Raw genomic sequence first — 24,811 nt, forward strand, 5'->3', positions numbered from 1 at the left:
ATGTCTTCTTTTGCCCATCTTTATTTATTGCACACCCACAAAATCATTTATTTCCTGTACATATGTTAAGTTCTAGCTGTGAAACGTCTTCACATAGTGTAAACAAGTGAGAGAAATAATTAAATATTAAGGCATTTTAGTGCATATACCAGCACTGTGCACTACACATTATTTACATGCTTCAGCTACCTACACCTTGATTATCTTCCAAGTAATTAACAAGATTAGTACAAAATAATCATGTCATGCAACTTTGTTACCGACAAAAATAAAGTTGATAAAAATTACAAGCATCATCATTTTTAAAATGCTTTTGCATAGTAATTAAAGGCTTTAAAATACATTAATTTACTTCATTGTACAAGACAATTTCCATAGTGCTGGTAAATGCATATACAAAACACCATCTGTACACTTCATATCAGTTTTTATACCCAAATAAATTGCACATATTTGAGACAGAACTCCTGTCTGTAACTTCAAAAATTACAGTATTTACCAGCAGCATAGTCCATCTGCTTGACGGTGTGTTCGTCAGAGAACTTGAGCCCACAGCTTGTCTCAGAACGGTTAGTGAAGCCACAAACTGGGGACACATTCATATCCTCAGTTGACCCATGAGGTCAGAAAGAGACGCAACACTGTCCCTGAGTTTGGAGTCTTCTTCCTTTCCCAGTGACACTCCAGCCAGGCGCGTGGAACCGTTGCATCCCAGAATGCACGGCAGACTCAGGAAAACCTCTGTACCTATACCACCCCAGCCCTAAAGGCGGAAAGTAGAAAACACGGATGCACCTGACGTCACCAAATATTTACCACAAATCACATCAAATGATGTGATCATGTCATACAATACCTGAGCCAGCGTGGAGACGGAGTGGGTCTTCATTGTGTTTTCCAGGACACTGTTTGTGATGTCAGCGACGGAAAGACCCACTGACCACGACCGCTGCCCTTGATTCTTGATCATCTCAAATGCCCTACAAACACAGAAAACTACTGATCATTACATTTACTACAACAAATAATCCTAACATGGCATGGATTGGATCGATCTAAAACCACACACCAGAGTGACACAAGTCTGGATTTCAAACAGCACACTTCAATAACTTAACTGTTAGCAAATGATCCTACAATTTACAGGTTCAACGCACAGAGACGAAGAACCACTCACACCTGCAGTCAATTTAAAGTGTCTAATGAAACTGGAAGTCCACACAAACACTGGAAGAAAACTCAACACAAAAGGCCCTCGATCAGAACAGGCTGCGAATCCAGGTCTTTTTGCTGTAAGACAGCAGTGCTTGCCACTACTCCACCGTATGTCCCGTTGGAAGCAATTCATATCTTTAATTTCTGATCCTCACATTATTATCACGTTTCTAATTTGTGCCGAATGAACTAAACCTGCTTTTCGGTGTGGAGATGGGGATTAGGCCAATTGGACACAGGTGTGAGTGGGTGGTTGTTTGTCTCGATGTGACCCTGTGATGTGACACCTGCACCTCCCGCAACCCTCACATAAAGTGGTAGAAAATGGATGGATAAACTGAAGCTGAATCAAATTTAGATATTTCCCCAAATTGTTGACCCCTCGAGTCATTTCAGCCTGGTATGTAGTCTTTCATTTTTTTTCCTATCTAACTTTCCTAGGAACTTTATTCACAAAATGAATAAATCGTTCTTCAAGCGGCGCTTGTGTTGTAAGTTTCCGATTTATCTGATCCAGTGTCAACAAAACTGTCAGTCACTCCAGGTTAAACACACTCATGCCAGTACCTGTCTAACAGAGGTTTGGTGATGTTGGATCCCGGGGCGATCTCTGGCTGTGCATTGGAGCCCAGTGCCATGTTACTCATCACGGCAACTACAAGACAAAAACACACACAAGCTCAGTCACGCACACGTCACTTCACACCTCGAGAAGAGGAAGAACCAGCGTCATGAGCAGGTAGTGCTGCATTTTTTGGTTATGAAAATAAAAGGCAGAGGTGCAAACAATCACCATGAACAACAAAAAAAGGGCGAGAAGGGAATTGCAGAGATTTGGGGAAGTGAATGGAAAAGCAATCTGTGGAAATTTAAATAAGGCATTCAACATGTAAATATAGAATCGAAGCGTTCTCGTTCACCTTTGTCGTTTGAAAGTTCTCCTATGACCCAGGCTGTTTTGTGTGTGTTAAGATGAATATCCAGAACGTGACTAAGTCGCTCCGAGTCCAAGTTACACCCTGCACCGATCACCCGCGTCGGTGGAAAGCCGCTCTGCCTCCAGGCAACGTGAGTCATGATGTCCACTGCAGGTGGAGCAAAGAGGGGAACGAGTTCATGGCAGGAAAAAAAAGGTTTGTGTGTGAATGTGTTTGTTACTCAGACGCAGGGTCGTTTGGCGTTTGTTACCAACCTGGTTGTGAAGCAACAAGCATCACAGCAGTGGGGCTGAGTCGTGCTAGATTTGGGACGATTCTTCTGAACAAGTCGGCGTTAGTTTGAACCAGGCCTAAATACGACTGCTCGCTGCTCCATGCGTTTGCAGTCACCACGACGACTCTGGAGCCTGCGGAGGCAGATAAATCTGACACAGCAGAGTCAGCATACATCGAGTCAAACCTCGTAGACAAAGCATTGTTGTTTCTAGCCAAAGCACAATGGCATGCGGGTTCCTGTAATACAGTCTGACTCAGCCGAGAGCCTTTTGACTGAGTCACTGCATAATTGTGACTGTGCAGAAAGTGACGTACCTCTGGACACCTCAACCTTTGGCAGACTGAAGATATCTAGATCTGTGCTGCCACCCTTGGTAGAACTCTCAGCAATGTCAATGACCACCAGCTTATCCACTTTACACTAGATGCAAATTATAGCAAAAATGAGCAAATTGACATTTTATCCAAGCAGCAGAACATCACATAATACCAGAGGGTGAGTTACCTTGGCCAGAATGCTCATCACAGAAGCCATTCCCAAGTCTCCTCCCCCAATAACAGAGACTTTATGAGGCTGTTGATCGTGATTTCTGACCCCACCTGAAATAAATATACGAGTTACGCCAACAATAGCAAGATTTTATCTGAGGTTTGTAAATCAACAACAACGCATATGAAGTCGAGGCACCATCATTGATCTGGATTTTATTGACATATGCCAGAAGCTCGTGTGGGTCTTTATCGCTGTCTTTGGGCTTTGAGCACAGAGGAGGATCCTCCTCAAACTTGGCAATCATCTCATTCAGAAGAACCACCACTGACGACTTGGGCTGTTAACAAAGCAAAACATGTGTTAGGGATTAGAACGCTACAGAACCAGAGCTGCATGCCATGGATAACCACAGAGTGTAAAGCCTTACATGATCCCAGTTGTGCAGCGCCGGCAGATGAAGTCGCCCCTTGGCATCAACATGCTTGCCCTCTCTGATGGCCATGTTCTTGGTGGGTTTTAGGTAGCAAATGGGAGGCGTGAAGGGGAAGGAGTCTATCAGCCACAGCTGGATGGGGAAGTTGTAGGAGTGGCCTACGAGAGAAGCACCATCAGCACACAGTAAAGACATATTCTTAAAATTACAAAGCACATTGATTCCATATTGAGCAATGCTGGGTTCAGAGGTGAGGCTGGCTCAATACTGATACCGGACCCTTCAGTATTTACCAATATTAGTCAGTTTAGGGACAGCTACAGAAAAGGCTCGATCGAAAAGTCAAAGCCAACCTTACCTTCATACCGGACAGGGATGTTCCCGCTTAATTTCAGCAGATCTTTCTGTGTGCCATCACTGAATGCTGAAAGTGTATAATAGGAGCAGTCAGTGCAATAAATGCTGCACACAGCAACACAATGTAGTACATGGGACAATTGCTGAGCTCTGAAAATGAAGACGTAAATAACTGACTGTATGTGCCAGGGGAAGGTTTTATCCCAGGGTAGATTCGATGGATTTTCTGCAGCTCCTCGATAGCAACATCATGAAATTTGTACTAATTATCAGAAGAGGGAAAAAGGGAAAAACAGACATGTTGTAAGCAGCTACGTTCAGGTTTTGTTCAGCACCAAACTTAGAATCACCAATCTGTATTGTGTTGTATTGTATACACACACATTCAACAGAACAGTTCCATTCAAACTGTATTATGGTCTGAGTTCAGTAAAGAAAAAGAAAACAAAGATTCCAAAGCCACAAAAAACTTCCATCAAATACAGTCTTAACTGTAAATATAAACAACTATATTCTTCAAAAGGAGAGCCCTATAATATGGCTAGACCGGGGCGATCTGAGTTTTAAAATACACTTTAAATTTGTTTTCACCGCATCAAACCTTTATTTATCCTGCACTCAAGGATGTTTGCTCGAGTGTACAACTTGCTGCACTGCCTGCAAATATCACCAGTCTTTTCAACATGTATAATATGAGCAGGAAGATATTCTTACTTTGAAACAGACATAGAGATTATTGCCTGCCAAGTTAAAAAACTGGAAAGTTCAGTGTCTGACTCTTTGGTGCCACAGATCACTGGAGCAAAATTCAGCTGCCACTTTGTTACTGAATCATGTGACTCACTGAAATGAGCTGTTCCTTCCACAAACTGCACTGAAGTGACCTTTTATTTTTAGCTTATGAGCTCAAAACTTTAATTTATACAATACAATGTACAAACAGTATAGGAAATATCCAATTTAAGAGCATCATTCTTACAATCCCATTTCGGAGCAGAATAAGGAATGTAAACATAAACAAAATAAACGATTTTCCTTTTCACAGCTCTAGGGTTTTAGGCTTTAGGGTGCAAGTGTTTTGTGTGTCGAGACTGTGTGTCATGATTCATGTTTTTGCTGGTGTGGATATGAAACTTTGCTAGTATGCATTTTCAATTTAGAATGTATAGTTTTGTTTTGTTTTTTCAAACATTTTTAAAGAAAAATCAGAAAACCCAACAATATAAGCTATATTCTGAACTTTAGTTGGATGTCTCTACAATTGAGGTCATTCCAGAAAGTCTGACAGAAGGTACTATCCCAAAAGAGAGGAGTTACGGTTTAATTTACACTGTGACAAAAAGAACAGGATCAAACTTAATTCTAAATCTCACCCAATTAACAAACCTTAATTGTGACACAAAATGTCCTTGGTGATGACCAAGCATTTCCCCCCAATCTATATTATAATACAAGTTGTTCCAAAGACACACAGGTGCAGGTTTACTAACAGTATCTTCTTTGTATAATTTCCTTTCTACGTTTTATTGTGTTTAGTTCGAGCTCACCAGCAGTGAGTTAATAACAAAATGTCAGAGGCTATTATTTGATAGATCACGTCAAAGTGCTTTGGCACTGAGTTAAACAGTTCAGCGCAGTGGTTGATTTTCTTTAATTATTATTATAATACTTATTATCATTATTATTATTAATATTATAATTGTCAGGGTTTTATTTTTGAATCCAACTACATTTCTGTCTCATTGAATGACGACTGTTCCCGCATGACACGACGTGTTTCCCACAACAAGTGAAGTGACAGAGCTGGTTCAGCCAGTTAGCCAACGCTGACGGCGGCTAACACTCTTAGCTTGCCGCGCTCGCCGGTGTTGATACGTTTTCATTAAACACAGATGTTTCTGACACACCACTAACCTTAGAGAGGATCCGCTTTATTTGGTCTGAGCTGAGGTCCATCTATTACACTGAAACCAGAACGACGCCAACACAGTTGAGTGAAACTTTAGAGCCCGGACAGTTTAAACTTTAACTTCCGCCGGAGTTACTTCCGCAAACTTTCATGAGTAGCTAAGCGAAGAGACAGACCACGCCCCGCCCATTCAGTGCTTCTTCTACGGCAAGTCGAGAGGGATGGAGAAGAAACCCAAACATTGAATGACGCTATTGGTCAGAGCCAGAAATTATGAGACGTCTGAAAATACTGGCTCACGCCAGAAGAAGAATGTAACAAAACACTGAGATAAAATAAATATTTATTGTAGATCAAAATAATTGTGATTACAATAGTGTCCATAACTTCGGGGAGCCCTGCAACTAACAAAATCAGAAAACTTGTTTTAAATCTTTAAAAAAAAAACACTCGAAGCGATAATCAAAATAACGATGAGTCAAGCACACATAACTTAGGCAAATAAATTATAGAAACGTGACTAAAAAGTAATTGTGTATTTATATTTTCTATAAATATTAACAAAGGATATGTTTCAGTGAATTTAGTAAATGGGAGAATTTTAACATCCCAATCTGAGGTAAAGTTGAAATATGTCCAAGGTCCACATTTCTGAATCTATATCTGCTGCAACTTGGTCCGGTCAGCAGTTGATGTTTACGACAAACATCACAGGTCATGTGAACAGGAAAATGACTAACTTTATTTAAAAAAACAAAACAATAATCCTCATGTCAAGAAAATGTTTCATCGCTTTCATTGAAAACAAACAAAATTTCTGTAATTTTCGGCAGAATTTTTTTGGAAATATATATTAGTAAGATTGTCATTGTATGAGAGAACAATGCAAGACTTAATACATTTAAATAAAACCCTTTATGCAACTATTCTGATCAAAATCTTTAAAAGAGACCACAATGAAAATAATTTCTGCATCAAAATTGACGTTTTCCATCAAGGTTTGTTGGAAAATATGCATCGTGCTTGTCAAAGCATGTTATTACTGCGAGACGTATGCAAAAAAAGTCCCATTCTCTTCGCAGCCGAGTTCCTTCTAGGAATTAGGATTGCTCACCGTATGAACCCTGGATAAATAATACAACTGGAAATATTTTCATTACATCCATGTCCTGAATGTTTTGTGCAAACTTCTCCTTTCTTCGTTGCGCCCAAGTTTTTGTCCAAACAGTGAGAATATCAGAGAGAAACCATGGGATGCCAGGGTGTGAACAATCACAGGCCTTCACAATGGCAGACCTATTGCACCATGTTTCCAGAGACACCAGAGGTTTTCTTTTTATCAGTTTATTCATTCATTAGGAGCTTCAGTTTATTTTTTTCCTCTTGACAGTGTTCCTTTTGAATTCCTCTTCCTCTCTTTTCTCCTCCTCCAGATCTTCTTGCACAGCCATTTTCAGACTAACAAAACAGAGGTACAAAAAAGTTTATTAGGACAGAAATTTTGTATGTGTATATGTGGGGTAAAATTATTTGCGGTTTACTTTCATGTGTTTAATTATTTATTTTACCTCCTGGCCTCTTCTTTCTGCACATCTTTCCAGCTGCTCTCCATAAATTTTAGTGCATAGTCACTCTCATCCTTGTATCTGAGAAGTTAAAAGCAAATGCGCTATTTTAATTAATTAAAAATACATTTGAATGACATACAACAGAATCGAATTTACTTCGACAATACGTACCTTTTTCGATCATAGCCAAAAATTTCCTTAATGTGCCTGGAAATTTCGTCCTGATCGTCATCTCCATCATCAATAAAATCGTCCATTTCTGAGTCATACTCGTCTTCTTCTTCTTCATATTTCCTCTTGTAGGCAGATGTGATAGGTGGTAGCATTGTACCTGGAAGGTAAATACAGAAAACCACTTAATATGCAGATTAGTGGATTTGTCCTTTTACAAGACAGGAATACAAACATACTGTATGAATAAGGCCAATTTTTTTAAGAATCTTGTTAAGGTAAAGGAATGTTAAAACTCAATATAGTGACACAGGCTCCTCAAACACTATGGTCCAGTATTGTTCACCATAATTTTGATTATACAGCTATTGATATAGTCTGTAATTTAATATGCTACATCCATACTACAATGGAGTTAAATAGTGACTGAATGAAATTGTATGAAGGAGAGAATTTATGTTTGTCTAAATTACTGTTAGTCCTGTGATGGAGTGTTGAACTCACCAGGGTGTACCCCACCTATTCCAGTGCACACTCATAATCACCATCTCATTTATCATTGCCTTGCACATGTCACTTTAACACTTTTTCAAGACTAACAGGTGGTATTTGACCCCGCAGGAATTACTAATCTGGGATAACAGCCACACTTATACGGACAGGCTGGTACATATATGTATCATTTGACATTGTGTTAATATTATTCTGTTTATGGTCATTCACATATTTTATTTTCCTGTACTCAAGTCTCTTGGATGACTTTGAGATAATCATTCAATCCACAATGGATACTGATATGACTAGTTTTCCTTTTCATTGGTATCAAATATGATACTGCTATAACTTCCCTGGGTTTTACCTGGTGGTCTGTTCATCAAGGGTGTGGGAGGCATCCCTGGTCTTGGTGGCATGCCTGGTCTTTGTGGCATGCCTGGTCTTTGCGGCATGCCTGGTCTTTGAGGCATGCCTGGTCTTTGAGGCATGCCTGGCCTGGGTGGCATGGCTGGTCTTGGTGGCATGCCTGGTCGAGGAGGACCCCCTGGTCTGGATCCACCTACATTTTTGGATGAGATGGTCTCTGATACCACAGTGCACTTTGGTCTTCCAGGTCCTGATCCCATAGGGCCAGGTGATCGCCCAGGTACAGGTCCCGCACTACCAGGCCGACTACTAATAGACCCCGGAGGTCGGGATCCATTACCTCCAGGGTGACGCTGTGGACCACTCCCACCAGGTCTGGCCTGTGCCGCGGATCCAGCAGCTTTAGCAGGGAGTTTTCCTCCGGGCCTTGGCTGAGGTTGGCTCCCTACCTTAGGAGGGCCGCCTGATGAATTTCGTACTGAATTACCGCTTGATTTTACTGAAGAAGGAATCCCAGTTTTTAGTGGTTCTCCTTTTCCGGACTTGCTGACTCCAACTGTAGCCCTCTGTTTTAAGGAGCCACCATGACTCAATGTGGTCTGCTGTGAGGTCCCATGTTGAGATTTTTGGCCTGTTATAGCAGCACCAGGGGGCCTGGTCCCAGCAATACCAGATGTTCTTCCTTGAAATGATGATGAGCCTTCTTTTTTGAAGCTAAGGTCACTTGAGGTTCTGGATTTGTGGCTAGATGACAACTTGGGGGGGGCTTGCTTGATTGAAACCTGAGATGAGGTGTTTTTTGAAAGACCTTTACCGTTTATGGCACTAGATGAACTACTCAAACTAGACTTGGATCTATCTCTATCATTCTGGGATATCTTGGGTCTTTCTCTCTCTCTAGCACCAATAGAAGACTTGGAGGAAGAGTGGCCCCTGTCACTTTGTAACTTCTTCCCTGACCCACTTGGCAGACTTTGTTTCTCTGACAAGTTCTTTTGCATTTTGCAGATTTTCTGCTCCTTCTCTGAAGGAGCTGTCCTTGTTGAACTAGAGCTAGATTGAGACTTGCTGTCTCGTTCTCTCTCCGTCTTTGAGTCTCTGAATTTATCTATTCTCTTAACCTTGCGCTCCATCTCTTCTTCCTTAATCTCATCAGCAGTGCGGAGTCTTTCTTCTTTTCTCACTACCTTGGGTTTCAAATCCACTGGCTCATGCTGCTTCTTCTCTGCTAGTTTGAGTAGGTCTGCAAAGTTCATTGGAGGTGGAGCAGGCTTGTTTTTTTTAGAAAAGGACTTGCTACTACTAGACCTATCTTGTGAGGTTTTCCCTGGTCTCAATGGCTCTGGCTCTGGTTCCGACTCTGAATCCTCATATTCATAGTTATCCTCATCATCCTCTGGGTCAATTGTAGTATTCCTAAAACCATGAGAAGTCATGGATTCGCCATTGTGCATATCTGGGTCTGATCTCTTTTTCTTAGGAACGTCAACCACTGGTACACCATTATAGCCTCTAAAATTGTCCTTAGTTCTGGATGCCATTGCTCGTGCTTTGCGGTCTGACTTCAATTCAACCCTCTTGGCAAATAATACATCCTTCTGTTTCTTCATTTCTAATTCTGAAAAAAAAAGTAGAAAGAAATTAGAAACGATAAAGAATCAACCCTGAAGCAAAATGTAAATTAACAATATAATAATCATAACGAAAACAAGGAAAACAATAGTTGGAAATGCTGACTCAGCAATCCTAACTGATTCAAATCATTCAAATTTTGTCATGGTTACCTTTCTTTTTTCTGTCACAATGTTGCTTTTTAAGAAGGGCCTCCACAGCAGCAGCACTTACACCTTTAGACCTTGGGTCCTTTTTGGGTGGACCAGCTTGTAAACTGTATCTCTTCTGTTCAAAGAGGGACAGAGACAACTTAGCACTTCCCCAGCACGCATATATACAGTTCACTGCTACTTAAAAGGTAAACCAATATTATTCATCTTACAGGAAGCGTTAACTTCAAAACAACAAATTAACAAACATGGTAACTTAAATACAACGTGTTCTTAACCAGAAATGCAGGGTCACAAGGGTGGAGTCTAGCAGCCGGTTAGCGACATTATATGATCCTAACAGACAGATGAGGTGGCATTCGTTTTTACAATGCCCACAAGTTCCCAATTTACTATTTGGCCTACGTAACGCATACGTTAATGTAAGTTTTCAACATACCTGTACACTGTTGTCGCCCTTGTTTTGCGTGGCGATGTCCAATATATTATCAAAGTCCATCATGTTGGCAGCTGGCGATGAAAGCTAACGGTCTGAAGCTAGGTGACAAAAACTAAACAACGAGCTTACCGTTAGGTTTTAAATATAACACACCAGGTAGATCAATGTAGGGTTTGGCTTGTGAGGAACATGTATGGAACAACGCACATTACAGAGAGGAAAAACGGTATACCGAACATCTAACGATACTTTACTTTTTCAACTCACGTTACCACACGCTAGCCATGTTAGCTAACCTGACGTTTACTGACATTAGCCGACTACGACGCCTGAAAATCGAATGTGCCCTCGCGAATATAATATGCCATACTAATGCCGGGTCCACCAGAATTGTTAATAAGTCGGTCAAGAGAAAAACTCTAAAACCTCGGCCATAACAAACGCCGGGTGTTGATAATCATTAAACTCAAGGCGAGAAAGACCGAGAAAATTAAAGGGATCGGAGAGCTACGACAGGAAGTGAGAGCGCATACCGTCGCACACTTCCGGTTTTGTGATGACACACAGACCCTCGAATTTGGGAGCTGGAAGGAGAGGAGGCAAAGGAATAAAAAAAATATTGAAAAGAAGGCAGTAATGTAACACTGCGGTTTGCAACAGCTGTAAAACACCAAGTACAAACAAACATCCCTCGACTGCGGAACAAAACTTTGAACTCGACGCCTTCCTCGTCGGTGTTTCGTGGAGCTGGTAACTGTAATGTCGCATTGTTATGTATTCCATAATTATGTAACCATGTATGAGGTACTTTGTAAATATTTGTTGCAGGGTAGTGCACATTTGTAAAGATTGTACCTCATACTATAAATGAATGAATGACACACGATTACATGTTATTGTTTTTAATATTACTAACGTTTGATAAGCGAGCAAGTAAGTGATAAGGCATGTTATTGATCACTAGCGACAGAGAGAAGGCATTTTGTGATTTAATATCATGTTCAGCTTTTTGCTTGCACTACGCGATGTCTGGCCAAAAATAAGTTTTACACTTGTGGGCCACATGATGTCGCTACATGAGGATGTTGCACGTTCAGAGATAGTAGTATGGTACTGACAGCAGCAATACCATATTCAGTCCTCTGTTACAAGAAACAAATCATATTTATAATATTGCATTAGCCTATAGCACCCATACAATAATTTTTCAACGAAGTTAATTTATTGTTAAAATGGATGCAGATTTTATAAAACTTAAAATACACACACAGCATACCCTGTAACACATCCCAAAATAATGATAATCATTGCTGTCAGTGTGTATAACATTTATTCCTCTGTGTATAATGTCATTTCTGATGTCCCTTGATTAAATAAAAATCTGTCATTTTTTTTCAGTTACATATCATACAATGCAATGGTGGGCCACACGGTGTTGTAGTTGTTAGCACTCTCGCCTTGCAGCGAGAAGACCCGGGTTCGAGCCCCGGTTGGAACAAGGGCCTTTCTGCATGGAGTTTGCATGTTCTCCCCGTGTGTGCGTGGGTTCTCTCCGGGTTCTCCGGCTTCCTCCCACAGTCCAAAAACATGCAATGTGGGGAATAGGTACATTGGACACTCTAAATTGACCGTAGGAGTGAGTGTGAGAGTGAATGGTTGTTTGTCTCTATATGTGTGTGGCCCTGCGATGGACTGGCGAACTGTCCAGGGTGTACCCTGCCTATCGCCCGATGTAGCTGAGCTCCACCCTCTGGTGGAGGATAAAGCGGTAGATGATGACTGACTGACACTACCATTGCATTGTCAGGATAAAGCGGTAGATGATGACTGACTGACACTACCATTGCATTGTCAACCTGTAATGGTTTAATCACAGCAACATAAAGAAAATCTAAGAGAGAAAAAGAGAGAGATGGAAAGAAAACAGGGAGAAAACATAAAGAATGATGATTAGTGAGTTGGAAAAGCAGAATACCACATTGTAATTGCTGACTATAAGTAACTCCTGCCTCCTGGATGTGTGGTTGTAGGTTTTTTTTCTTTTGTTGTTACAATCGATATTCAAAAGATGTCAGTCATAGCCTGTGACACCTTCTGGTAGAAGACCTTAATACAGAGATTTACCATATGACCCTCCTGTGGAGGATAAAGCGGTAGAAAATGGATGAATGAGGTTTATTTTAGCAGTCTGGTGCTTATTTATGTGGTGGTCCTTTGATTCAAAATGTGCACAGTGTAGTAGAGTGGAATTCTAAAATATCCACTCAAAAAAGAAAAAATAAGCTTTGGTTGGTAAGCTCAAACGCTAACCCACGAGATCCATTTCTATAAAATGCAAATAAAGGCCATCTGCTCTGATACGTAAACAGCAGAACGACTCCTCCCACCCAGTCTTGCCCCGCCTCCGTCACGACATATCTGTGCTCCCGTTGGCCAACAACTGAAGCCCCGCCCACACCACGACTGTCCTCGCTGTGCTCTCGCCTTCTGCCGGACATCGGACCGCCTACTGGAGAGAGAACAAAAACATCCTTACACAGTTCAGCATAAACAGGGAGACATAAACCGAATTTAGACAGTTAACGTCTACCTCCTATTACCGACAACCTCAGCGGCAGGGAGACATGGTTTCACCGGTAACTGTGGTGAGTTGCTATCCGCTTTAGCTTGACCGTTGATGTGTTTTGGGCATTAAGCAGGAATGATAATGACAGCAAATAACAACATATCGGAAGACATAATACTGCACCTGTATTCACGTGTCTGTCGTTATATCCTTGGTACAGACTGTATGGAGTTAATAATGCAGCCGCGATTGTAGTATTTTCGTCATATCTCATATCCTAGCATGTCCTACTTTGTGTTAGACAGCGCATGCTCCTTAGCTCATAATTACCACTGAATAAGAATGTCAGTTTGCTCAATTAAAATCTTCCCACGAAGTATACCGAAATCTCAGTGTCCTACTTTTCCTCACTATTTTACACTGTGTCTGTTTTGTTAGGAGTAGATGCAAGCACTTTCTATTGTATGTTAATTGCAGCCTTTTCGTTAACGTATGCACTTTTTAGCGGTCACTGTGTTTATCTCCACACTGAAGGATGCTTTCCACACATTTCTAAAGGCGGCTCTTGACAAAAAAAGAGAAAAGCTCTCACGTGACGAGCTTTTTTCTCCCCTTTCTTTCTTTGGTGTGTTTTCCTTATGGTGTTTTTGCAGTAGCCTGTTGTGGCGTTCGGTTCATCTCCTTTACCCTGCCTACACTGTCTATTATATGGTCCAGTGTTTCCCAAGTTTTTTATATGAAGTCAAAGCTGAGAAGCCATCACACCCACATTTTCGCAATATTAATTGTATTAAACGTATATGTTTCTAACTAAATATGGCTTTGAATAGATACATCAGCCATTCTTCAAAGGTTTACTACAGATATTTATTCACTTTATTAGGTACACCTGTTCAATCAACATGGTCAAGATGACCCGCTGAAGTTCAAACTATCAGAATATGGACAGCATTGCATGGTTGTAGTTGTCAGGCTGATCTGAATGTTTCAGAAACTGCAAAAATGCTTTGTTGATGCCAGAAGTCAGAACTGGTTTGAAATGATAAAAAGGCAACAGTAATTGCAATAAAACAAGGAATGCAGAAAATGATAATTGATCACTGCAGGAATATGACCATTTTGTCAAAAATATCTCTGCCATATGAATAATTGATTCGGTCTCGGCAATGTCGGCATCCTCTTACTGTGTCAGAGCTACTATGAAATTTTACCCTATTTGCAGGGGCCAGAAAGGATGGTGTGGCGTAACTTGGCCTTTGTGTGCCTTTGTGCTGTGAGAGTATGGGGAAAAAGTGCCTGCCACACAAACAGGTTGCCTTAATAATGGTAATGATGTGAATATCCCCCAAGAGTAATCTCATGCCTTGGGGTGAAAGGAAATGTAGAAAGAAAAAAAAATCAAAATTTGACACTAAAGGAAGCAAGTAAAGATATTTGTGGTCACAGTGTTTCAGAATTAACAAAAATCAGATATTGTCATTATTTTATCTTACTTTTGTATGCATTGTTTGTATTGACATTGGTCACATTTTTACTGTATGTTTTTGTTCATCTTTATTACAGTACTTTTTAATGATACGGAAAGCACTCAGAGAGCACAAACCTAAGGTTTCACTAAACACTGTCACACTTCAAGTAGTCTGGTGAAGAGTTGATTGTGTTCAAGCGAATTCACAGCTATGTTGTGCTGCACTGCTTGTGTTGCACTGACCTCAAGTTATCATTGGAGTTGAAGCAGCTGTAGGATAGAAGAAAGTCCTGTTGTGTGTTATGCTACATAGAAATAACATTGTCATATGACTCACTCGCCAGCTGTCCTTGCAAAAACTATACTTGTGTTACAGTTCACCTCTGCCAAATGAAGTACACAAGAGTTATAGATCTTTAATATGTGTATCATGTTTCTGACACTCCGCTTTCATATGACCTGGAATGGTTGAATGGGCGTCATTCGGTCTGGGTGTGATTCAAAGTTTTCTTTGGTTCGTGGCTGCTACAGCTATTGGGTCTTTCCCTGAACTGCCACTACAAGACAAAGTGGCCCAAATAAGTTGCTAGTAGTTTGAGTAGTTACAAATGGTGGAAGTTAGTAAGTATCTAAGAATATCCCCCACTCATGTCACATTTATACTCAAAATAATTTGACATTCTACATTGTTCATTCCACAGATTTAAGAGGGCATAAATTCGTAGCATCCATAGTTAGAGAAACACTGCATCTCTGTGCTGCCGAGATCCATTTGATCCTGTTCAGTCCACCAAAAACGATCGCGTGTTAGTAACTTTGCAAACACAGTTAATCATTAACTTTATTACTCCTTTGACTGGCGTCTCTGTCAGGAGGCAGCGGTTTGCAGCCAGTCATTTATGCGCCACAACACTTCTGCAAACTGATGATAACGCAAACTGGCCGATAACGCAAACATTATTTTCCGTTGCCTCAAAACTGAGATGGTAAATTCTGTGCTTGTGGTGACAGCTGTCTGTCACAAAGAGCTGTAGTCTTCAATGTCCGTGCAGACAAACTGATGAGTGGGTTACAGCTGAGACAGTACGGCAGACAATGCCATTTAGCTATGAGACGATTTAATGGAAGATCTAGTCTGAGCCTTCAAGATATAAAACATCCACTCTAAACCAGCTTATGAATTCCAGCTGGCAATTATGCCATCGAGATGGAACAATTTGATTAGTTTATTGGAATAGTGAGTCATGAGAGGAAGTTATATCTGACGTTACATCAGTAATGGGAGGTGATATGATAAAAGAAAAGTTATATTTATTTATTACCACCACTGGAGATTTCAGTCAAGGAAACGATTTCCACGTAGATTGTATGGGTACAAGGTGTCCCAGAGGTGTCCTCTTACATTGTTTCTCCCACCTCTCTTATTGTTAAGTTACAATATGTTTACATGAAAAACAATTGAGACTACAAAGTGTGGCTCAAACACCACAGGAATTGAGCCAAAGGTTATGGGAATTTGGACTTCCTCCTGTAACTGTATTCATTCGCTAAGGCAATGACTGAACTGAGATGATGCTCATGTCCGCTGGTGTTTTTCCTCACAGCTAGTAATCAAACAAACCATGGATCATTGAGCCAAAATACCATTGAATGTCACCCTGCAGCTCTCGGGTAAAAGGTTATTTTGCTACATTTAAACAACATATATGCCCTCCTGTCTGTGCCTCCTGTATATGCTCTCCTCACTGTTAAAGGTAACATTAAGAACAAAACAAAATTCCTGAGATAAGTGTTTTTGGGAATTGTACTTCACAGTATTGTGGCAAGTTTAAAAAAAGGTCTACATTTTGGTTTCAAACATGTACTAAACCCTCAGGTCTGAGTGAACATGGAGACACACCAGTCCTTGGTCATTTCAGAGCTTTATGAATTCATATATTGTCCGATCTCATTGACAGAGAGAGCAAGTATTCAGTAGCTTAGAGTGATTTATCCTCACTTTTCAGCCTGGTCAGGAGTGTAGGCAAAATACTGTTTTTGGCCTCAGGAATTTGAAGCTAAAATTACTTGCGTGGGTTTTGTCTGAACACATGTGTGACCTTGTGTTTTGAATCCATATTGTTGTCCTGCTGTGCACTGGTCATGTCAGGTACATTAGGACAGACTTGAGGTCACACAAACATAGTGCCTGATCCTGTTCTGTTCTGTACTGTACTGTAATTTGGCCTGCATTTTATTGTGCAATTGTGCTTTCAGGAGCCTCCCCTTTAGCCCGCCTTCAACAGAAGTATAAATCCTCTGAACTAGAATGACCCCTCTTTCTCTCACTTCTCCCCTCCCTCCTCTACTCACTTGTTCGCTCCTAAATCTAGCTGTCATCTGAATGCTGGTAACCCCATCTTGCTTACTTTGACCCCTCCCCTAAAGCTGCACCGCCCCATGCTTACTCTTGCTTCCCCTCTTCTGCCATACTTCTGTTGAGAGTATTGTTTGCATCTTTTTACTTACTTACTTACTTACTTTTACAGTTTATATGTGGAGAGGGATGCAAAATGGGCAGTTAACAAGGAATGTGGGATATAAAATAGCAGCTCCTTGTCCATGCTTTTCAATCCTCATCTTGCACTGTGACCCATTTTTAATCGTCGTTTTCCTGTCTTACTTGTATCCCCCTCATCTCCAGTGATCTCAGCTCTAGTGAACCCTCACTCTATTCTTTTTCCAATTCCACTTCACATCTCTCCCCGGGGACCCCTGCTTTAAGCACACTGATTCTCAGAACCGTAGGTGGGGGTTTCATTCCTGAGAAAACCTTTCAAAGTGTGGGGATCCTGTTGGGTGTCATCTATTTGGATAGAAAGAAATACGTCTGGTAACACAGTTGGACGGGAGGAATGGTGACTGCTGCATAGTTCTGTGGAGCATGAGATACAGAGGAGAAGGTGAAGAAAAACATCATGGGGAGCAAGTCAAAAAAAGAGGAAAAGGAGAGGTTACTTAAAGCCAAAGAGTCAGCATGGAAGCGTTATACATTTCCCACTGTAGTTGCTGTTTCTGCCACAAACAATGTGACGGAGTGATGTAAACTAGTGACCACACAAAGCCAGCCAGAAGACATTTACTAAGTTGAGCCAGTCTACCAAAAAGAGAGAAGTAGTTGAAATGCTGTTCCCTCTTAAATAAACAGTGAAACACTGAACCACAAAGTGCTGACTGTTATGATTGCTCCTGTGATATATTTCATGGCTTCTGGTAGGGCTGAACAATTAATGGACATTTAATCAAAATCTCATTATGGCCTACTGCAATTTTCAAATCACATGAGGCGCAATGTGTTTCAAATTATAATTTTACATAGGTTGTCCTGACCCCTACACATCATGTTCTAGAAACCGTAGAAAACATCTTTGTTTCTCACAGATCTATTATGTACTAATGATCATTCCTTCTGATATCGCAAATCATATCGCAATCAAAAATATTCACAATTATCTGTTTATTGAAAATCCTTCAGCCCTTCTGCCCTCAGACAGAAGATTTCGTAATAAATGTATTTTAATACAAAGTGCATTTCTGTGTGCAACATCAAAAGTGCAACAGTCGATGACTCACCTGATCATTAATATTTAATCTGCTTCCAGGTCAAGAGTGAAGGCCCTAAACTGGTGCCATTCTTCAAGTCAACATGTGTCTACTTTGTCCTGTGGCTGCCCACCTCAAGCCCGTCCTGGTTCAGCGCCCTGATCAAATGTCTGCCCATCTTCTGCTTGTGGGTCTTTTTACTGGCACATGGTTTTAGCTTCCTAGGTGCCCACTCTAATGCCCGCAAGATCTTGGCTGGCCTCATCTTTTCTGCTCTGGGTGATGCCTTTCTCATCTGGCAGGAGCAGGGCTACTTCAGCCACGGTGAGGCGAAACCGTACACATCAGTTTTTGTCGTTGATACTATTGTCTCATCTTCATTCATGTGGATTTTATAACTTAATGGATAATCCTTTTTCATTTACAAACGGGCCTTATGTTTGTCATTTTCTGCGTGATTGATATCAGTAATGGATAATTATATCCGGGGAAGTGTTGACATTTCTATAAAGACGTTCATTAGGTAGAGAAACATCAGATAATCATTCAGTTTTTAAACAAACTCCCCCAGAACAAATATACAGGTCTGTGTAAAAGAAAAGCAAATCATAGAAATGTCAGATATTCCTCCATATATATATATATATATATATATATATATATCATGCGCCATTAAGTTTTTGAGAACCCACGTTTTCATTTTTAAAACTAGTGTGCAACCTTTAAACATAAACATAAATGTCTGTTACATTCGAAATGCAGTTCTTAAAAAAGTCATTGTTCTAATGTGATATTTACACGTAGGAAAGCCATCTAGCAGTGTTAAAATGACTTTAAAAAGAGTCAGAGTTTTTACTCTTTATATTGAACTCCTAGTTATGTTAACAGAAGTCCCCATTCTATCTAGTCCTAATCAGAATTGGTGTTAATTTGACACTTGTAGTGTTACTTTTTCTGTGTAGAAGGCAGTGAATGATCATATCCCTTTTAAGGTCTAAGCGATACATTTTAAATTTTTACTTTTTCACACTTAAATTCATCATTTTTGCTCAAGGCTTCTTGCTAGAATGTAGCTTTTAGGGTTTTAGATAGACAAATTAATTAGTTTTGTCTTACAGGTCTTCTAATGTTTGCCATCACCCACGTCCTCTACTCGTCTGCCTTTGGGATGAAACCACTTAATGTGCGCGCTGGTCTCGTGATCAGTGCTGTGTCCTCTGTGACCTACGTCCTGCTGTACCCCTACCTGTCTGGCCCCTTCACCTACCTGGTGGCTGTCTACGTTGCTCTGATTGGTTTCATGGGCTGGAGGGCCATCGCCGGTCTGCAGCTGGCCAACGACCTGTGGACCTGGACCAAGTTGTCCGCCTGCCTGGGCGCCGTGCTCTTCATGGTCTCTGACCTCACCATCGCCGTCAACAAGTTCTGCTTCCCCGTGCCTTATTCGCGCGCCATCATCATGGCCACCTATTACGCCGCACAGATGCTGATAGCGCTGTCGGCCGTCGAGTGCCAGGACGCGGAGGTTGCCAGGAAGAGAACGTGAGGTAGTAAGGTCTCTGTATGACCAGCCACAAGGCTGGAAAGGTGGCAGTTAATCCCCTTAAACCCAGAGTGATCATGGACACATCTCACTGCCTCATGCCCAGCCCTTTTAGCCCGTATCTCAGGCTATGTTCAGACTGCAGGCAAATTGGATTTTTTTCTCAAATCAAATCTTTTCACACAGACTATCCGCACAATCAGATTTGTATGTCCAGAGGTGCAGCATCTCACTCGCCAAAACAATTGCCCTGACAATTCACATAGCTGAACTCCTCTGTTGCACAAGAAAAAGCCTCAGCAATGGAGAAGACTGGCAGCACTTCTGTCATTGGCTTTTTGGCATTTTGTGACGCACTAAGAGTGATGCAAAAGACAATTTGAAATCCGATTTTAGCAGTCAGAGCACATCTGCAGAAATCAGATTCGAATTGCACTTTGAACCACCTCCAAATATGGTTTGAATCATATTTGTTTTTTTACTGTCCAGACTTTCAAAAACCACTCGAGATGAAATCTGAATATGCAAGTCTGGCAGTCTGAACAAGGCCTCACTGTGGCACTTCCACACCTTTGTTACCATGGTGACTGGTCTACTACAGCCTTTACATGACCCTTCTATATCACTACTATATATGTCTCACACTCACACTTGTCTTCTTACCACGGAGATAGTGTTGTATTATCTTCAGTCTCTCCCAACAACAGTCCTACCTGCTTCATTTGAATCTAGAATTGTTATCTCTCAACCTAGTTACAGTGGAGAGTGTAGTAATATTAACCTACCACACACACACACACTTTAGAAAGCGTACTATATTAATTTAAACTGTTGCTCTGGATCATGTCACTGGGGACCTTGAAAAAGTGTATGTGTGAGAGAGTGGATTTATTTTATGTGTGATTGACTGAATTTTTTTTTTTTTACCTCACTTTCCACATCCTCTCACATACCGTCTGCCCCATTCAGTCAGACTGTGACCACATGTGTCCCTCAATCATCTCCAAATGTGGTCTTTCTGATACATTGGGTGTTAGTTGTGTAATTATTGCTTTCCATTTATGATGCCATCACTAAGGATGGATCTTAAGACCAGGTCTCAATAGAGTCATATAGTCACCTCGTTTATTTCATCTGGTCCAATCATACATTTGAATATTTTACTTTTGTCATTTGTTTAGTTTTCCTGAGACCTTTTTAGAACTTTTTTTAACAGGCTTACCCTCGTCTCTCCTCTGTCATTCTCATCTTCACACTAAGTGGCAGCCTGTAGCGACGCCACCTGTAAGAATCTGAACTGAAGCATCAAGCTTTGGCAATTTTAACCTCACCACCATGTTGAGCTATTGCAACCAGGAGTAAAAATTAGGCACATTTTAATCAGCGGCCAGTGGGTTTGCCCCCTGGTGGCTATTCAATATATTTTTATTTCTTGTTTGTCATCATAGAGTAAACCACTTTTTGTCTATGGCCTGTGATCAACTCACATGTGGTCCCTTACATTTCCTTAACAACAACAACCACACTGCCTCACCATTTAACATTTTCTCTCTGGAAATCTTTTTTTTTTTTTTAAGTTAGCTTATCCTTGAGTGACTAGATGTACAAGAGAAGAAGATAAAGGCTCGATGAGTTAGAGGTTGTTTGTGGATGCTTGATTGTTCCTGCTCAGAGTTTCGTGCACACAGTAAATACTGTGGTCATAGCAAACCACAGAGCACACTGTGACATGCTTTACAGTGCACCTGCTTCTCCTTTCAGTGTGAAGCATCAGTCATGTTCACACACCTGACACGTACAGCTCCTGCTGGCTTAGTTATTGGAAAACCTGGCGGGGCCCTCACTGTTGGACTGCTTCAGTTGACTTATGTCGTCATTGGCCTTGGACCATGTTGTGTTACGGAGACTAATATGAAGAAGGGCTAATGTACTAGGCCGGAATCTTTTTTTGTTTATCAACCCTGTGTGAGTGTGTTTGTGTATGCATGTGTCTCATTCTCAGAATACATTCATTCACTCATAACCAAACACAAACATTCACACGAACATGCTGGTTGCCCTAGGGCGGCCTTGTGGAAAGAAACAAGGGACATGGAGCAAACTGGCTTAGGGAATAGTTTTTTCTTTTCCATCATTTCCAATAATTCTGCTCTAATCCTGGAAAATCCACCTCAGGTAATCCACAACAAGCTGGCTAATATGTTCTTTCATCTCCCACATTTCAACCCTGTCACCTTTCCTTCATTTTAACTTCTACTAACCTGTTATGATAGAATGATGTGTATTATTGGATATATACTGTAAATTCCTATTCTGATGTCAGAATATTTGCATGTTTTGATTGTGCATGCGCGAGAGTGTCTATGCCTTTGTCACAGCCGTTGAGTGACCATCTGTGTGTTACTATGACCAGTCTAAAGCCACTCAAGGTCAACCATCATAGTTGATATGGAGCACCCATATGCTACAAGATGCCCTCATTGTATTTCCCACGAGGCTCCTAAACATGTCTTAACACCCATCGCCACTTTGTGGATTTTAGAGCATCCACGGAATCCTTATGTATTGTAATTTGAGGATGGCATTTAACTGGGTAGATTCAAACTGGTATCCATATATTTCATTTGACCATAAAGCTTAGCACTTAAGCTGAACATGCTTCCTCTTAACTCAATGCTAAGAAAGTACATTTTATAATAGAAAAAAGTGTTTTTCACCACCAAAAAAGCAAGAAAAGGACAGATGTTGTTGTCCACACACATCTATCTGTGATATATAATGCTGTATATGAAACACACAGGAATACTAGTTCTCTCTGCAGGTTCAATGACTCCTAGACAAAAATAAATACCACATCAGTTACAGTGACCGATCTGCAGGCAGATTTTAATGTTGACACTCAACATTTTCTTACAGTCAACACTGTCTTAGTTTCAGACCCAGGGGTGTTTTCCTGACGACTGTTTTGCCAGAATAGTTCCTCAATCTCCTCTCAGCTGTGTCAGTAGCACGTATGTCAGCGTTCTGTTTCTGCTTTGTCAGTCTGTCTGTTGACCGCTCGCCGACTGTTTCAGTTTGCATCCTAGCATCGTGGCCAAGTAAATCCTCTGCGGTATTAAGCCTGTAGAGGCTTGGTAGTCAACACGCACACAAATCAAGTTTTAATAGAAGACGAGTAAAGATGATGGTTGACATGACTTGCTCTTGTATGCAGTGGGGGGTCTTTTGTGTCCTTATTATGTGCACAAGGTACGGAAGCCCTCATGTCTTTATTTCTCCTGACTTTTGGTCCCATCAGCTAAATGGCAACGAGCCAAAAGAAAGGCTTAACTTGAAGTATTTCAGAGATTAACTGTTGTTGGTCAAGCCACACTTTGGAAAACCGCCACATCTTTGTAACGTGAAGGGTAATAGATGAGTAGTAAAGCAATACATAAACTTAAAGGTCCAGTGTGTAAGCTTTTACTGATGATGTCTGCAGGTGAGTGTGACAAAACGAGGACTCCTCCGCTCACTCCTCCCTTACCAAAGCACACCGAGCGAACTACGGTGGCCTTGTGTACCAGATACTAGATATCAGTCCTCTTTGTTAAAGTACGGTACTGGTAACACTCACTTTAGTGTGGACCAAAGCAGCTGAATGTCACAGTTTATCAGTGTCTGTACAGAATGTACACTCTGGTAACACTTGTTTCTTAAATACGTAGAGAAGTGACATTTTCAACATTTTGGTCGCGGTTTAACGACCTATTGTACACAAACACCATGCTGGTTTAGCTACAGGCCTGCTCTCTCCCTCTCTCTCTCTCTCTCTCTCTCTCTCTCTCTCTCTCCTTCTTTACCTCACAGCAGGAGTCTGCACTTCTTTCTGTTCTTCTCTACATTGCTAAGGCAGTAGGATGGGAGCAGGTGCAGTTACTCACAAGTGAATGGTAAACCACTGATGCATTGAGGGTGTTTATATTGTTATAGTGTTTGTGGAGGACTTGTGTTAATGATGGCTCTGGTGTCATTGAGACATATTTTTAGACATGGCTGAAAGATCCTGAACAGAACACTAAGAGAGAAGCCACTTTCAGTGTTTACTCCATGATGTTTTTCCCCCCACCACATCTTCTCAACCACTATTTTCTAACATATATAATGCATAAAGAGGAGAATCTCTGTATTTGCTTTACACAAACCTTAAAGCAACATATTTCAGGGGAGTAATTCCTGGCAATAAACCCTCCTAAATGTTACACACTGGACCTTTAAATAACACATTAAATCAGACTACTTACTGTGCCCATGCGAATGATTTTGCTTCTATTCTTGTTTGTCTTGGGCACAGATAACTAAAGTTGTAACCCTTATGGAAAACTGGAGTGTTTTCCAGTGAGTGGAAGTTGTCAGTATGGCAGTCCTCTGGTGTGTCAAACATCCTTTTGTTTTGCAGGAGGCACAGGCCCCTTCTTTCAGGAGGGGGTTTGGCTTTCAATTGTCGCGAGATACTGTAACTGAAATTGGGTGAGGAGGTGAAATATGACACACAGGGGGAAGACTCCCTTTCCATTTGGCCTGTTAGCTGCCACCCTGTCCCCCCACAGATGGCAGGCTAGCATGCAGGAGCATCACTTTACCTCAGCCTGTCAACAGCTCTGTTGTCCTAAGCTTTGTCCCTGCAGACAAAGGGGACCCGAGAGAGCTGTGGGAGGCCAGCATGGAACCAGAAGCTGGTGTAGTTGGGAGGACCTGTGTTTTCACTCGCTCCTCTAAACTGGCACTTAGTTGGCACTTTTAGTAAAGTTAAACTTCCCTTTTTTTTTTTCCTCTTTGTGATGTTGTGATCCTTACGTAGAAACTCTCGCTGTGAATATGCTGTTGTTGTAGCTGGTGACATTCAAAAAAACAGAGCTGTAACATTTGTACATCTTTACTCACGTGACAAGTAGATTGCATTTATAACATAACATTATTATTATTATTATTATTACTACAGTGGCAGACAAACCTCCAACATCAGTATGAGCTAATGGGACATTATCTATTAAATGAGCATCTTCTCTTTGTGATAATCTGAATTATCTGTGTGCTGCACCTCAAATAAGGCCAGTCTTTTTTGTTTTTCTTAAATCCAGCAGCAGGTGTTTAAAACATTACATGTGGTATTCTTTTAAGTATATGCCCATTATACCTGTATTGTCTTCCCGAAGAAGATAAAAACAG

At 41.0% G+C, this 24,811-nt stretch overlaps 3 protein-coding genes across 3 annotated transcripts; 1 reads left to right on the top strand and 2 right to left on the bottom strand.

The window, feature by feature from the left end:
• Positions 1–3: 3 nt before the first annotated feature.
• On the bottom strand, positions 4–5,780 carry uevld (UEV and lactate/malate dehyrogenase domains). Its single transcript, XM_044035675.1, has 12 exons — positions 5,627–5,780; positions 3,890–3,974; positions 3,714–3,779; positions 3,350–3,513; positions 3,118–3,259; positions 2,935–3,029; positions 2,745–2,850; positions 2,408–2,578; positions 2,136–2,300; positions 1,783–1,870; positions 857–980; positions 4–763 (listed from the first exon to the last, which is right to left on the bottom strand). The coding sequence occupies exons 1-12, from the start codon at positions 5,666–5,668 to the stop codon at positions 599–601; spliced, it is 1,413 nt and encodes a 470-aa protein (XP_043891610.1). The 5' UTR covers positions 5,669–5,780; the 3' UTR covers positions 4–598.
• A 167-nt stretch (positions 5,781–5,947) lies between these two features.
• spty2d1 (SPT2 chromatin protein domain containing 1) lies at positions 5,948–11,272 on the bottom strand. The gene is made up of 6 exons (XM_044037018.1): positions 10,445–11,272; positions 10,006–10,120; positions 8,220–9,839; positions 7,361–7,520; positions 7,190–7,267; positions 5,948–7,079 (listed from the first exon to the last, which is right to left on the bottom strand). Exons 1-6 carry the CDS (start codon positions 10,505–10,507, stop codon positions 6,986–6,988), a joined length of 2,130 nt encoding a protein of 709 aa, XP_043892953.1. The 5' UTR covers positions 10,508–11,272; the 3' UTR covers positions 5,948–6,985.
• A 1,566-nt stretch (positions 11,273–12,838) lies between these two features.
• Positions 12,839–21,219, top strand: tmem86a (transmembrane protein 86A). The gene is made up of 3 exons (XM_044036159.1): positions 12,839–13,089; positions 18,120–18,384; positions 19,179–21,219. Exons 1-3 carry the CDS (start codon positions 13,069–13,071, stop codon positions 19,604–19,606), a joined length of 714 nt encoding a protein of 237 aa, XP_043892094.1. The 5' UTR covers positions 12,839–13,068; the 3' UTR covers positions 19,607–21,219.
• The last annotated feature ends 3,592 nt before the right edge of the window (positions 21,220–24,811 follow it).

The sequence above is a fragment of the Solea senegalensis genome, linkage group LG10, assembly GCF_019176455.1.
Source record: "Solea senegalensis isolate Sse05_10M linkage group LG10, IFAPA_SoseM_1, whole genome shotgun sequence".
In the NCBI taxonomy this organism is placed as follows: domain Eukaryota; kingdom Metazoa; phylum Chordata; class Actinopteri; order Pleuronectiformes; family Soleidae; genus Solea; species Solea senegalensis.